This window comes from Hemicordylus capensis, chromosome 10 (genome assembly GCF_027244095.1).
Source record: "Hemicordylus capensis ecotype Gifberg chromosome 10, rHemCap1.1.pri, whole genome shotgun sequence".
NCBI lineage: Eukaryota > Metazoa > Chordata > Lepidosauria > Squamata > Cordylidae > Hemicordylus > Hemicordylus capensis.
In genome coordinates, this window is record NC_069666.1 from 25,735,155 (window position 1) to 25,750,332 (window position 15,178).

At 47.7% G+C, this 15,178-nt stretch overlaps 1 protein-coding gene across 3 annotated transcripts in view; it reads left to right on the forward strand.

The window, feature by feature from the left end:
• Positions 1-15,178, forward strand: part of ENTREP2 (endosomal transmembrane epsin interactor 2) — a 314,260-nt gene that overhangs the window by 37,638 nt on the left and 261,444 nt on the right. For 2 of the 3 annotated variants that reach the window (XM_053273176.1, XM_053273177.1), the window contains exon 1: positions 13,719-14,792. The exons of the other annotated variant lie outside the window; for it this stretch is intronic. In XM_053273176.1, the coding sequence (XP_053129151.1) occupies positions 14,511-14,792 (282 nt within the window). In that variant the 5' untranslated portion in view covers positions 13,719-14,510. Of the gene's footprint in view, positions 1-13,718; positions 14,793-15,178 lie in introns of those variants that run through there. 3 annotated transcript variants of the gene reach the window in all.

Here is a 15,178-nt window from a genome sequence, read left to right on the forward strand (position 1 = left end):
TAACTGTAAACTCCACATGCTCATGGCTTTTTAAAATAAATATCTGAATGTTTTTGCTGACACCAGTTGTTTCTAAACATTTCTAAACATCCATGTGTGAGGCAATGAATCGAAGGCTTTCTTGTAGTCAATCCATGCTATACTTAGATTTGTTTTTCTTCTCTTGCAGTTTTCTAAAATCATTTTGTCAATCAGCAGCTGGTCTTTTGTGCCTCTGGTGTTTGGGCATTTTCCTTTCTGTTCAACTGGAAGCTGTTTGTTAGTTAATAAGTGTTGCATCACTTCATCTGCTATTATTCCAGTTAATAATTTGAACATGGTTGGCAGGCAGGTTATCGGTCTATAATTACTTGGAACTGCACCTTTTGCTGGGTCTTTCATAATGAGATGAGTTTTCCCAGTTGTTAGCCATTGTCCAATATCACCGCCTTTCATAATGTGATTGAACTGTTTTGATAGTTGTTTAGGAAGGCTTGTTAGGTGTTTAAGCCAGAAGCCATGCAGTTCATCTTCGCCTGGCACAGTCCAATTTTTAATTTTCTTTGCTCTTTCACTTATTAATTCTGGTGTTATTATTAGATCTTGCATTTGTTGGTTACATTTTTTGACCTCTTTCATCCAGCCTGCTTTTTTATTATAATCTATTGGATTGTCCCATAATTTCTGCCAGAATTGCACTGTTTCTTCTTTATTTGGTGTTTCTACGTTTCTTGCAGTTTCTCCTTCTATGCTTTGGTAGAAACATCTCTGATTCGACTGGAATTGGAGATTCTGCCTGTGTTGTGTGATTCTGGCTTCGTATCTGCTAATCTTCTTTGACACTGCTGTTATTTGCTGCTTTATTATTTCCAGGACTTCTCTAGTTTTCCTTGAATCTAGGTGGTCTTTTTGGATCAGATACTGTTTGGTGTTTTCATTCTTCAGCTTCTTGTCTTTCATATCTTTTAATTTACTAGCATCTGATCTGAGCCTGTAGATTTTATTTTCTAATCTAATCTTCCATTTAGGTGATGTACTGCTTTCTTTTTTGACAGGTCCACTGATCTTATATCCGAGCTCTTGTGTTGTTATTGTTGCTGCACTGTACATTAGTTGGTTTGTTTCTTGCAAATTATTGGTTGTTATTTATGCAAGTGCAGCATTGACATCTTTTAATGCCTGAGCAAGTTGTTTTTTTGCAACTGTTTTTAGAGCGGGAAGTCGAACCCTGGTGGTTGTTTGGTTCATGTGCTCAGTTATTTTTTGCTTTAGTTCTTGTTGCTTTTCTGTTAAACGGCATTTGGGTTTTTGAGGTGAAGGCAAAGGGGAGGTTGCCTGGTTTTGATTTTGAAACAGTTCAGCAATGGTGGTATCCTCTATTTCCAACACCTCCTCCATCTGCGCCTGAGCAACTGCTTCAGTTGGTGGATTCTTCCATATCTTGAGCCTGTGTTGCTCTTTGCAGTTCTTCCAGCTCTACTCCTGTGAATACTTTATTTCTTATTATGAATCTTCTCTGGTCTGCTAGCCTTTGTTCTGTTATTTCTGTATCTGGATGCTTCTCTTTCCAAATTTGGTACATTCTTTTTAAATAACCTCTTCTAGTTGGACTAGACTTGTAATAGCAGATCATTATTTCCTTGTTGGCATTTTTTGTATATTTTTTTCGTTTAAGCAACGTTTCTTCCAGTAACTTTGCTGTCTTCAACCCTGGTTGCTCAACTGAAGATCCTGAGTCCTGTTGCCCACCTGCCACCAGATGTCCAGGGACTCCAGCACCGGGCGCGGTCCTTGTTGACCCAGGCGACGACCGATCCAGTATAGATTTATTAAAGTTACGTCTCACCATATTGTTGATGGGAGAGGCACTCTTTGCCTGGCTCCTCTGGTGAGACCTGTCCAGTATGGTTGGACCTTTGGCATAGCTCTCACCTTCCTCAGAGCACGCAAGCCCCACAACCACGCCAAGGTAGTGCCTCACTGGGGGCATTATTAATTATTATTATTATTATTATTATTAATTCAATTTCTATACCGTCCTTCCAGAAATGGCTCAGGGCGGTTCACACAGAGAAATAACAAACAAATAAGATGGATCCCTGTCCCCAAAGGGTTCACATTCTAAAAAGAAACATAAGATCGACACCAGCAACAGTCACTGGAGGGACACTGCTGTGGGTGGATGGGGCCAGTTACTCCCCCCCTGCTAAATAAAGAGAATTGCCATGGTAAAAGGTGCCTCTTTGCCCAGTTAGCAAGGGCAAAGAGGCACCTTAACACAGCAGCAGCATGGGGCAGTGATTAGGGCAGTGGTTTCCAATCAGAGTTCCTCCAGATGTTGCAGGACTACAATTCCCAACATCCCCAGCCACAATAAATTGGAGCTTGGTTTCACAATCGGGTTGCATATAGGAGGATTGCCCTGTGGGTGACCTTAAGCCAGCCATTCTGAGAGTGTAACCTCACAGGGTTGTTGTGAGGATGAAACTACCCAGCTACTGGTATTTAGAGGTAGAGCTATGAGCCTAGAGGTGGACTATAGCCACCAGACTTGTAGCCACTGATAGAGCTTTCCTCCATCATGAATTTGTCTAAGCCCCTTTTAAAGCCCCTCCCTGGCACCTCCAAGATAGGGCTGAGAGAAATTCCTGCCTTGAAACCTTGGAGAAGCCGCTGCCAGTCAGTGAAGATAATACTGAGCTAGATAGACCAATGGTCTGACTCAGTATATGGCAGCTTCCTATCTTCCACTCAAGCTAGTGGCCATCCTGTGGCAGAGAATTCTATAGATTAATTACAAGCTGTGTGAAAAAGTACTTCCTTTTGTCAGCCCTAAATTTCCTGGCCTTCAGTTTCATGGGATGACTCCTGGTTCTAGTGTTGTGAAAGAGGGAGAAAAAAATTATCACTGTCCATTCTCTCAACTCCATGCATAACTTTGTACTCCTCTATCATGTCTCCCCGCAGTCATCTTTTTTCTAAGCTAAAAAGCCCCAGATGCTGTAGCCTAGCCTCATAAGGAAGGTGTTCCAGGCCCCTGATCATCTTGCTTGCCCTCTTCTGCACCTTTTCTAGTTCTACAATGTCCTTCTTAAGATACGGTGACCAAAGCTGTAAGCAGTACTCCAAATGTGGCTGCATCATAAGTTTGTATAAGGGCATTATAATATTAGTGTTTTTATTTTCAGCCCCCTTCCTAATGATCCCTAGCATGGAATCGGCCTTTTTCACAGCTGCCGGGCACCGAGCCGACACCTTCAACAAGCTGTCCCTCTCAACTACAAGATTTTTCTCCTGGTCAGCCACTGACAGCTCAGACCGCATCAGTATATATGTGAAGTTGGTGTTTTTTTGCCCCAATATGCATCACTTTACCCTTGCTTACATTGAACCACATTTTCCATTTTGTCACCCACTCACCCAGTTTGGAGAGATCTTTTTGGAGTTCCTCACAATCTGCTTTGGATTTCTCTACCCTAAATAGTTTAGTGTCATCTGCAAATTTGACCACTTCGCTGGTCACCCCAACTTCTAGATCATTTATGAACAAGTTAAAGAGCACGAGTCCCAGTACCAATCCCTGGGGGAACCCCACTTCTTACTTCCCTGCATTGTGAAAACTGTCCTTTTATTCCTACCCCGTTTCCAGTCCTTCAACCAGTTACCAAACCACACATGAACCTGTCCCCTTATCCCACGACTGCTAAGTTTACTCAATAGCCTTTGGTGGGGACTCTGTTAAACATTTTGAAAGTCCAAGTATTCTATGTCAACCAGATCACTTTTATCCACATGCCTGTTGACACTCTCAAAGAACTCCAAAATGTTAGTGAGGCAAGACCTGCTCTTGCAGAAGCCATGCTGGTTCCAATTTTGTCCTAAAGTATGCTTTCCATCAATTTACCCAGCACCAAAGTTAAGCTGGCCGGCCTGTAATCTCCCAGATCCCCCATGAATCCCTTTTTGAAAATTGGAGTGACATTGGCTACTTTGCAGTCCTCTGGTACAGAGCCTGATTGTAGGGGAAAGTTATATATTTTTGCTAGGAGATCAGCAATTTCACATATGAGTTCCATCAGAACTCTTGTGTGGATGCCATCAGGCCCTGGTGATTTGTTAATTTTTAGTTTTTCAAGACATTTTAGAACATCCTCTCTCATCACCTCTAATTGGCCCAGTTCTTCAGCTGCCAAACCTGAAAAGCACAATTCCGGAGAGGCAATATGGTCAGTATACACCACACTTTGCACTGTGAAGACAGATGCAAAGAACTCATTCAACTTCTCCACAATCTCCTTATCCTCCTTAATAATCCCTTTCACACCTTCATCATCTAACGGTCCAACCGCCTCCCTGGCAGGTTTTCTACTTCTGATATATTTAAAGCAATTTTTGTTAATACCCTTGACCCTTCTAGCTATGTGCTCCTAAAACTCTCTTTTTGCTTCCCTTATTGTCTCCTTGCATTTCTTTTGCCAGAGTTTATGTTCCTTTCTGTTCACATTCGGGCAGGACTTCTATTTTCTGAAAGAAGTCTTCTTCTCTTTCATAGCTTCCCAGACTCTACTTGTTAGCCACACACTGGCATCCTTCTGAACTTGGTGGTACCTTCCCTCCTCCTTGCTTCCTCCTGAAGCAGTTCCTTCTGTGGCTTCATCCTAAGGTTGCTTCTAGGCATTCAGGTCACACTTCAGTAGGCTTTCTAGAGAGCCAGCATGGTGTAGTGGTTAGAGTGCTGGACTAGGACTGGGGAGACCCGAGTTCAAATCCCCATTCAGCCATGATACTAGCTGGGTGACTCTGGGCCAGTCACTGCTCTCTCAGCCTAACCTACTTCACAGGGTTGTTGTGAAAGAGAAACTCAAGTATGTAGTACACTGCTCTGGGCTCCTTGGAGGAAGAGCGGAATATAAATGTAAAATAATAATAATAATAATAATAATAATAATAATAATAATAATTCCAAGGGGACTCACTATCCCCTCTGTTGTTTGTAATCTCCATAACTCCACCTTCACAAATACTAAACAAAACAGGCCTCGGATACCAAACATCTAAAACATCCAGTAAAATCAACCATCTGCTGTACATGGACGATCTGAAGTTGTATGGAAAGTCCCAGTCAGAAATCGAATCACTGCTAAACACTGTCCGTATATTCAGTAGCGATATAGCAATGGAGTTTGGACTAGACAAGTGTGCTGCATTAATAATGAAAAGAGGGAAAATAACAAAAACAGAAGGAATAGAACTGCCCAATGGAAGCAAGATCAAGAACCTGGAAGAGAAAGAACCTTACAAATACTTGGGCATTCTCCAGGCTGATAACATCACACACACTGAAGTTAAAAGAAAAATTGGAAGTGAATACATCAGGAGAGTCAGAAAAATCCTCAAGTCCAAACTCAATGGCGGGAACATCATACAAGCCATAAACACCTCGGCTATACCTGTTATCAGATACACTGCAGGAATAATAGACTGGACCCAGGCAGAGCTAGAGACGCTAGATCGTAAGACCAGGAAAATCATGACCATCAATCATGCTCTTCACCCCCGCAGTGATGTAGATAGGCTCTACCTCCCTCGCAGCTCAGGTGGAAGAGGAATGCTGCAAGTCCATCAAACAGTAGAGGAGGAGAAAAGAGGCCTTGAAGAATATATAAGGGACAGTGAAGAAGATGCACTTCAAATGGTCAAGAACGAGAAACTATTCAACACCAATGAAACAAAACAGGCCTACAAGAAAGAACAAGTCAAGAACCGAGCAGAAAAATGGAGAAATAAGCCCCTGCATGGTCAATATTTACACAATATAAGTGGAAAATCAGAGATCACCAAGACCTGGCAATGGCTTAAGAATGGCAACTTGAAGAAAGAAACAGAAGATTTAATACTGGCTGCACAAGAACAGGCACTAAGAACAAATGCAATAAGAGCAAAAGTAGAAAAATCCACAACAAACAGCAAGTGCCGCCTTTGTAAAGAAGCAGATGAAACAGTGGACCACCTGATCAGCTGTTGTAAGAAGATCGCACAGACTGACTACAAACAAAGGCATGACAAGGTAGCAGGGATGGTACACTGGAACATCTGCAAAAAATACAAGCTACCTGTAGCCAAGATTTGGTGGGACCATAAAATTGAAAAAGTTGTAGAAAATGAAGATGTCAAAATATTATGGGACTTCCGACTACAAACAGACAAACATCTGCCACACAATACACCAGATATCACTGTAGTCGAGAAGAAAGAAAAACAAGCCAAAATAATCGACATAGCAATACCAGGGGATAGCAGAATAGAAGAAAAAGAAATAGAAAAAATCACAAAATACAAAGATCTACAAATTGAAGTTGAAAGGCTGTGGCAGAAAAAGACCAAAATAATCCCAGTGGTAATTGGCGCCCTGGGTGCAGTTCCAAAAGACCTTGAAGAGCACCTCAACACCATAGGGGCCACAGAAATCACCATTAGTCAGTTACAAAAAGCAGCTTTACTGGGAACAGCCTATATTTTGCGACGATATCTATAATAACCAACAGTATTGATGATAAAATTCTGGCATCCCAGGCCCTTGGGAAGGACTCGATGTCTGGATAAAACAAACCAGTCAATAACACCTGTCTGATTGTGCAAACAAGAAATAATCCCACAGTGAGGCACTACCTTGACGTGTTTATGGGGCTTGTGTGCTCTGATGAAGGTGAGAGTTATGCCAGAGGTCCAACCATACTGGACAGGTCTCACCAGAGGAGCCAGACAAAGAGTGCCTTTAATTAATTAATGTGGAAATCAGTGCAGAACAGTTACAGCCCAGTGTGTTTAAACTGCTGTGATGGTTAAAAATAGTAATGACAAGAACACTATAGTATAACTCGTCAAAAAGTGTCTAGTGCTTGCCAGAATCCCAGTATTTGGGCAGTCACTGGCTAAAATAGGGGTTCCAAGCCTTGGGTTTCCAGACATCACTGGACTACAATGCCCATCATTCCAAGGTGGCTGGAGATATGGGGAGTTGTAATCCATTGACCTCTGGAGATCCTTCCCATCCTTGGGTCTCCAGATGTTATTGGACTGTAACTCCCAACACCTGCAGCCACAAAGTGACTGGGGGGGTGGGAGTTGTAGTCCAACGGCATCTAAAGACCCAAGGCTGGAAACTCTTCGGCCAGAAAAAGGTGGGATCAATTTACTTCTGGATGAGAAACTGGGCAGAAGATGGTCTGCATCTTTCCCCCTTAGTTCTCCATAAGTAAAAGGACCAGGGATGTACTTTTAAAAATTAAAGTTGATTATTCTGGGAGGGGCCTTGAATAACTTATGGAAAGCTATGCCTTGCCCCACCATGCCCTGACTTGCATATGCAACCTGCTTGTAAAAGATGCTAAGTTGAGTGGTGACTTTGACCAAGGAGCGAAAGAGAGAGAGAGAGAGAGAGAGAGAGAGAGAGAGAGAGAGAGTGTGTGTGTGTGTGTGTGTGTGTGTGAGCGCTTACAAGAAGACTGAAACATTAATTATGCTTTCTCTGGTAGACACACACACACACACACACTTAATAAAGCTGGCTCATTTCTATTAAAGCAGGAACATGGTTTTAACTTTCCTCTACTAAAGGAATACCAGTAAATGCTTCCAGCAGAGTTTCCAATTAAGGGAGCAATATAACCAGATATGCTACTTTGAGGAATACTGATATATGACACCATCACTTATCTCAGACTGATCCTATTAATTTTCACTCTGAATGTTTGACTGCTTGGCTTACTCTCCTTCAGAAACAACAGCCCAGAATGCAATAGAGAGAGATAATAAAAACAACTCTGGATATATTAAGCACACAATTGTCAAATGCACAATGCAAAGGAGCCCGTTCTTTATGATACCAAATTTTCATTAGCTTGTGATCCGTCAGACATGATCAAGTTTTGTCATAACTCATCCTTGATTAAAACAGAAAATATTCTCTGACTGCTGATGGTGCCGATTCTATCTCTTCCAAAAGTAGCACAGCCAAATATCCTATGGTCAGAACAAAGGAGCAATACATATTGTTTTTTATTGTTAGATTTATATATTTCTTCCATTAAAATAATCTCAAGACAGTTTACAATACATTGTACATACGTTACAATATTGTGTATATGTTGTTTAACTTTTTAAATAGGCTTGTATTCCTATTTAATTTGTATTACTTTAAGTGTTTGATAGTTTTGTATTGCTTTTAAACAATTTAAAAAATACAAATATCAAATTGGAATATAAGAAAAAATACAAATCTATTTAAAAAGTTAAACAATGTATACTCAATGCACTCAACTCTGCCACTAATTTTACGTATGACCATGGTGGTGTTACTTCTTCAGTTTTTCTCCAGTTTCTCTCTGTGAAGAAGGAAGAGGGAAAGGGAGCATCTTTGGAAAGTCTTCCAAACTTGCCAAAGCAGCAGGTCAGGCTGTTGTGAAAGGCAGAGATCAGCAGTTCCCTTCCATGGGTCTTCCACAGATGAAGTTGGATCATCCCCAGCCCTATGGCCTACATTGGGCCCCAGATATAGGGACTTTTGGTCACTGTGGGTGGGGGTGATGGGAGTTGTAGTCCAACAACATCTAGGGACCTGAGGTTGGGAACACTAATTAGTGTTAACGCTAGAACCACGGATCATCCCATGAAAATGACTGTACTTTTTCACACAATGCATAATCAACCTATGGAATTCTCTTCCACAAGATGTGGTGACAGCCAACATCCCGGATGGCTTTAAAAGGAACTTAGACCTGTCCTTCATGAATTTGTCTATCCATGGCTACTGGTCTGGTGGCTCTAGGCTACCTCCAGTCTCAGAGGCACGATGCCTCTAAATTTATTTAATTTGTTTGTTTGTTTATCTATCTATCTAGTTATCTATCACATTTGTATACCACACAAAACACAAGTCTCTGGGTGGTTTACAACAAAACAATAGAAACAACAGATAAATAGATTAAAACATTACAACAATTTCAAATTGAAAACAATGTTAAAACTATTAAAAACACAACTAAAACAATATCTAATTAAAAGCCTGGGTGAACAAATGTATCTTGACTGCCTTTTCAAAAGTTGTAAGAGATGGGGAGGCTCTTATTTCAGCAGGAAGTGTGTTCCAAAGCCTTGGGACAGCAACAGAGAAGGCCCGTCCCTGAGTAGCCACCAGACAAGCCAGTGGCAACTGCAGACGGACCTCTCCAGATGATCTCAAGGGGCAGTGTGGTTCATAGAGAAGATGATGTTCTCGTAAATACCCAGGACCCAAGCTGTTTAGGGCTTTATAGGTTATAACCAAAAGCTTGTATTTTGCCCGGAAACTTATCGGCAACCAGTGTAGATCTTTTAAGAAAGGAGTGATATGGTCTCTCTGAGATGACCCAAAGACCAATTCTGGCAGCCGCATTCTGGACCAACTGCACTTTCTGGACTATGTACAAATGCAGCCCCATATAGAGCACATTGCAGTAGTCAAGTCTGGATGTGACCAGCAAATGTATTACTGTTCTGAGGTCATTTATCTCAAGAAATGGTTGCAGCTGGCATATCAGCTGAAGCTGATAAAAGGCACCTCTGGCCACTGCCTCCACCTGGGACACCAGGGAGAGGTTTGTGTCCAGAAGAACCCCCAGACTGTGTACCTGTTCCTTCTGGGGAAGTGTGACCCCATCCAGAACAGGCAGATCAAAATCATCTCCCAAGTTCTGATCCCCGCACAATAAGTACCTCTGTACTTGCAGGGGAGTAACAGCAGGAGAGAGGGCATGCCCTCAGCTCTTGCCTGTGTGCTTCTCAAAGGCATCTGCTGGGCCACTGTGGGAAACAGGATGCTGGACTAGATAGGCCTTGGGACTCGTCCCGTAGGGCTAACCTCTGCCCAAGATTACGGCCCCTAACTTTTGTACTACAACAGTGACATTGAATGGGTGGATTCAGTGACGCTGAATCGGTGAACTCAACACGAGGTGGAGAGCCGGTCTTTAGGCAGAGAGTAGTAATGGTCCTCTTTGCTAAGCAGGTGTCATCTTGGTTTGCATTTGAATGGGTGACTACATGTGAGCACACTCTGCTGTCAGGTATGCACAGTGGTAGAGCATCTGCTTTGCATGCAGAAGGTCCCAGGTTCAATCCTTCACAGCATCCCCAGGTGTGACTCAGACTCCTACCTGAAACCATGGAGAGCGGCTGCAAGTCAGTGTAGAGAATGCTGAGTTAGATGGACCAAGGGTCTGACTCAGTGTAAGGCAGCTTCCTATGCAACTACCAGTTTTCCATGCCCGCTTTTGCAAAAGGTCTTTGCATGTTTGAGCTGCTATTCACATGAATCAGCCCAGTGTGTTTCAGGAATCAATTTGATCTGATATGCAAGGAAGATGCAAATTAGCACTGGGGGATGGGTTTTGTTCTTCACACACGTCCCCACAGATGAGAATGTACTCAAGGCAGATTATCTTCTCTTGTCTTTACAGATAGCTTTAAAAAAAAGCACATCTTTTTTTAAAAAAACCCTACTGTAACAAAGAAAACAGGAGCAATGTCACCTTGTGCTGAGCAACAGTTATTGCTGGAGGGCTTAAAAACATACCTTTTAACTTGGGCTGGGCAGCAATGAAACGGACCTACAGCCAAAGTTCTGGCTGGCTGTTTCCAGTCAATATGCAAACTTCAGCCTTCCCCACTTCTGCAGCTCCCGACTACCTCTCTCCTTCAGACTTTCCACCCAGTTTTCCTGCCTCTCTTCGATTTCACACTTCTTTGGGGGGCCCTGCTTTCCACAGGATCTGAATCGTGCAGTCCTCCTGTGTAATCCACCTCTCTATGACATCAGGGCAGCTCAGCCAATCAGGCTTCACTATCATCAAATCTTTTTGTATATTATTATAGATACTAATATGTTGTCTATACCTACAAAGATTAGAATCGTTTGGACTATGGTTTTCCACGTGACACTCTATGGATGTGAAAGCTGGACTTTGAAGAAGCAAGATAGAAAAAGCATTGATGCTTTTGAACTTTGGTGTTGGAGAAGACTTTTGAGGACACCATAGACAGCCAGGAAAACAAAGAAATTGATCATAGAACAAACCAATCCAGAATTTTCACTGGAGGCACAAATAACCAGGCTTCAAACTATAATACTTTGGACACATTATGTGAAGACGCAGGCCAGCTCCCTTGAGAAGTCCATCATGCTGGAGAAAGTTGAAGGAAAGACAAGAGGATGGCCAGCAGCAAGTTGGATGGACTCAATGATGACAGCGGCTAAGCTGAAGACAGATCATCCTGGAGAGAACTATCTATGTGGTTGACACCAACTTGACAACACTTAATCAATCAATCAGTCAATCAATCTGTTGTGAATGTGTAGTGGTTAAGTCTGAGCTACATATCAGGAAGTCGCTGGTTCAAATCCTGCCTCTACTCACACGGTGACCTTCTGCAAAACCATTCTTAGCCTCAGCCCACACCCCCTGCATCTGCAATATGGGGATAATAATTTGAGCATTCACAAGCGCTATATAAAATTATGCATGGAGTAGAGAGAATGGACAGAGACACAATTTTCCTCCCCCTCTCACAACACTAGAACCAGGGGTGATCCCATGAAACTGAAGGTCGGAAAATTTAGGACCAATAAAAGGAAGTACTTCTTCACAAAGCACATATTTTATCTATGGAATTCTCTGCCCCAGGATGAGGTGATGGCCACTAGCTTGGATTAGGGATGTGCATGGAACTGGTGGTTCTGCCGGTTTGAAGGCGGCGGGGGGTGGTGTCTCCCTTTAAGAGCAGGGGGAGGGTGCACTTACCTATCCTGCCACTTTCCCATCCTGCCACTCCCCCCTCCACCGGCATCACTATTTTTAACAGCTCATTGAGGCAGTAGTGTGCCTCCCTGCCGCCCTCATCTTCCAGATATGACTGAAAGTTGCCGACGTGCCTGCAAATGTAATAAATAATAGAAATGTAATAAATAATAATAAGGTGCCTCTTAATACCAGTGGCAGGGGAGTCGCAGTAGGAGAGAGGGCATGCCCTCAGCTGTTGCCAGTGGGCCTCCCAGGGGCATCTGGTGGGCCACTGTGTGAGTCAGGATGCTGGACTAGATCGGCCTTGGGCCTCACCCAGCAGGGCTTTTCGTAGGTTATGTTCTAACCTCTAGATAAGGGCCCCTAACTTTGTACTACAACAGTGATGTTGAATGGGTGAATTCAGTGCGTTGAATGAGTGAACTCAACCCTAGTTGGAGAGCTGGTCTTGAAGAATGGGAATGGTCCCCTTTGCAAAGTAGGTTTCTGTCTTGGTTCCGAGGGAGCTCTTCTTACGTTCTTAAGCTGGGGTACCCAGAGACGAGCCTCTGAAGAGAAGAGCCTCAGTGCTTGGGCAGGCTGGAGTGGAGGGTTCTGCTGCCAGGGTCAGGGTTGGCAGCTCCTTTGCTTTCAGGGATGGATGAATGTCGGGTGTCCCTATAAGGTGGGATGATGACAGCTGAGCTGGGGCCAGAATTTCCTTGCGGGCTCGGCCTTAGACAAGCTAGTGGGGGAAGGGGCTGCCACTGGAATTTCATCCCACTGAAATGCCTTGGCCAGCCCCTGCACAACCCCTCATGCAGCGCTCGCTGGGGGTCCAAGGAAGAGGCTGCCGCTGGTAGCCCCTCACCCCACAGCTGCCCATGCACGTGTGCTGGCATGGCCACTGCCGCCTTGAATAGCCATCTAGACACACACTGAGAGAAGGGGCAAGGCCAGCCCCCAGAAGGGGGGCTGCACGACCCCTCTCCCACTCTTTCCCAGCCAGCCAGCGCTCCTTCACTGGCTGGGTGCAGGAAGAGGACGAGAGGTGCCCTGGAGGAAGGTGGGCTACTCTGCCACCCAGCAGCTCAGGGAGGTTTGTCACCCCACCCCCCCGCCGCCCTACAGCACTGAGTCCCACTATATATTGTAGCATCACTTCTCATGGACAACAGTGGGGGAGGCCACCTGGTGTCGTCGGCCTACAGTTCCCATGGTCCCCAGCCCCAAAGTGCAATTCAGCTGCTGGAAACCCTCACCTGCTGAGTGCCTCATGGACCACTTCCCAGACTGGTAGTCCACAGGCAGGTGGTGATGGAGTGACGCACTGGCGGCCCCTACAGGCGGGAGAGGGGAAGCCAAGCCAGCTTGTCAGGGTCCCCGGAAGCCTGCAGAGTTCCCACAGTGGGCTCAGGAGTCAAAGCCTCACCAGACCTGCTCAACTTAGCCCCGCCCGCTGTTTTTGATCGACAGCTCCCATAACGCCCAGCCACAGTGGCAAAAAGCCAGGGATTCTGGGGATTGTAGGCCAACATCTGCAGGAGGGGCGAAGTTGGGCAGCCCTCCTGTCTCAGCCGGGTCTGCACGGACTGGCAGCAGCATCTCTCTCCAGGGTTCCAGCTTGGTTTCCTTCCCAGCCGGCTGCCTGTCGAGGTTGGGGGACCTTCTGCACGGAAAGCAAGCTCGGCCACTGGGCTGCAACCCCTCCTAGACCTCAAGGCAGCACCCCCACCCCGAGAGCCAGGCGTTGGGCTCATGGAGCTCCTGTTTGATGGGGCTTCAGGCGGGGCTCTTTCCTTGCCTGCCAGCCAGCCAGCGGCGGCTCTGGGCTGTGTGCGCTTGTATTTGCCCGCGCCCCTGGCGTTGCCCTTGGCTCGTCCTCGTCTGCGCGCGCACGTCTCCCCCGCCACCCATCGCCTGCCCGGCTGCCGCAGCAAGAGGTTGCTGCCTCCCAGTGCCAGGCAGCCCGCAAGAACTCTCAGGCCGGCCTCGCCGGGAAAGTTCTTTCTTTCGGAGCGGGGTGCGGGAGAGAAGCCCTGGAGCACAGCCGCAGCCAGAAGCCGGCGCGAGGCAACCGGGGGCGGGGAGGGCGCACGCACCCCCCCCCCGCGCGGCGGCACCTCCACAGACCCGCTCCCCCCCCGCCCCGCGCCCTGCACGCGGCTTTCTCCGCAGCGCCGCCGCCGGCGCCTCCTCCTGGGTGCTGCCGCCCGGCTCCATTCGACCCGGCTGTAGCCGCCGCCGCCGCCGCCACTCCGGAGCAGGGAGGCGGAGGCGGCGCAGTGCAGCAGCTGCCCCAAGCCGTGGCGCGGTAGCAGCGTCGGGAGGAGGAGGAGCCGCCGCCGCTCTGCACCTGAGCCGCGGCCGCAGCTCCAGCCGGCACCGCGCAGCCTGGAGGGGCGGAGGCGGCGCTCGCGGCGGCAGCAGCTGGAGAGAACGAGCCCGGCTGGGTAGGCGGAGTCGCCGCCGCTGCATCTCGCTACCATGTCGCCTCCGGAGCCGGGCTGCCCGCGCCTGGTGGGAGAGCTGCTGCCGCCGCCGCCACGACCATGATCGCCCTGGAGGGCGGCGGGGCTGGCTTGCCCCGGCCCGCGCGCTGCTGCTGCTGCTGCTGCTGCTGCGGCAGCCCCCCAGCCCGGCGTGGCGGACGCGGGTGAGCCGCCGCCTGGAGGCGCAGGAGAGGAGCGCCTCGCCCGCCCGCCCGCCCGGAGGATGCCGCTGGCCGCCGCCGCCGCCGCCGCAGGGCGCAGCTCCGCCGCCGCCCCCAGGATGCTGATGCCGGCCGTCGGGTGCGGGCGCTCGCTCAGCCCGGCCGCCCTGTCCCGCAGCCTCTCCCGCCTGCGCGAGTACCGCACCCGCTCGCGCATCATGCTGGCGCTCGGCGTCACCCAGATGCTGCTCGGCTGCCTCATCGTGGCCGTCAGCTTCGCCGCCCTGGCGCTCACCACCTCGGCCCGCGTGCGCCACTCCTGCCCCTTCTGGGCCGGCTTCTCGGTAAGTCCCCCGCGCCGCGCCGTCGAGAGCAAGAAAGTGCGCCGGTGGTCGGGCGGGGGGCCAGGCAGGCAGGCAGGCAGGCAGGCAAGCTGGGAGCCGGAGCCGAAGTGGACGGGGAAGGGGCCGAGCGCCGCGGCGCACGTGTGAGCGCTCCAGCCGAGAAGCGGGGCTGCGCCTCACACGGGGGGCAGCAGCAGCAGCAGCAGGGAGCCCCCCGTGGAGGATGAGATGGAGGAGGAGGAGGGTGGTGGTGGTGATAGAAGCACTTCGAGTCGGTCGAAAATGCCGGGGTGTGTGTGTGTGGGAGCTCCAAGCTTGGAGGGCGCTCCTCTCCCCGCGCACCCCTGCTGGACCCGGGTTGCTTTCATGCTCTTCTTGTGGACTCC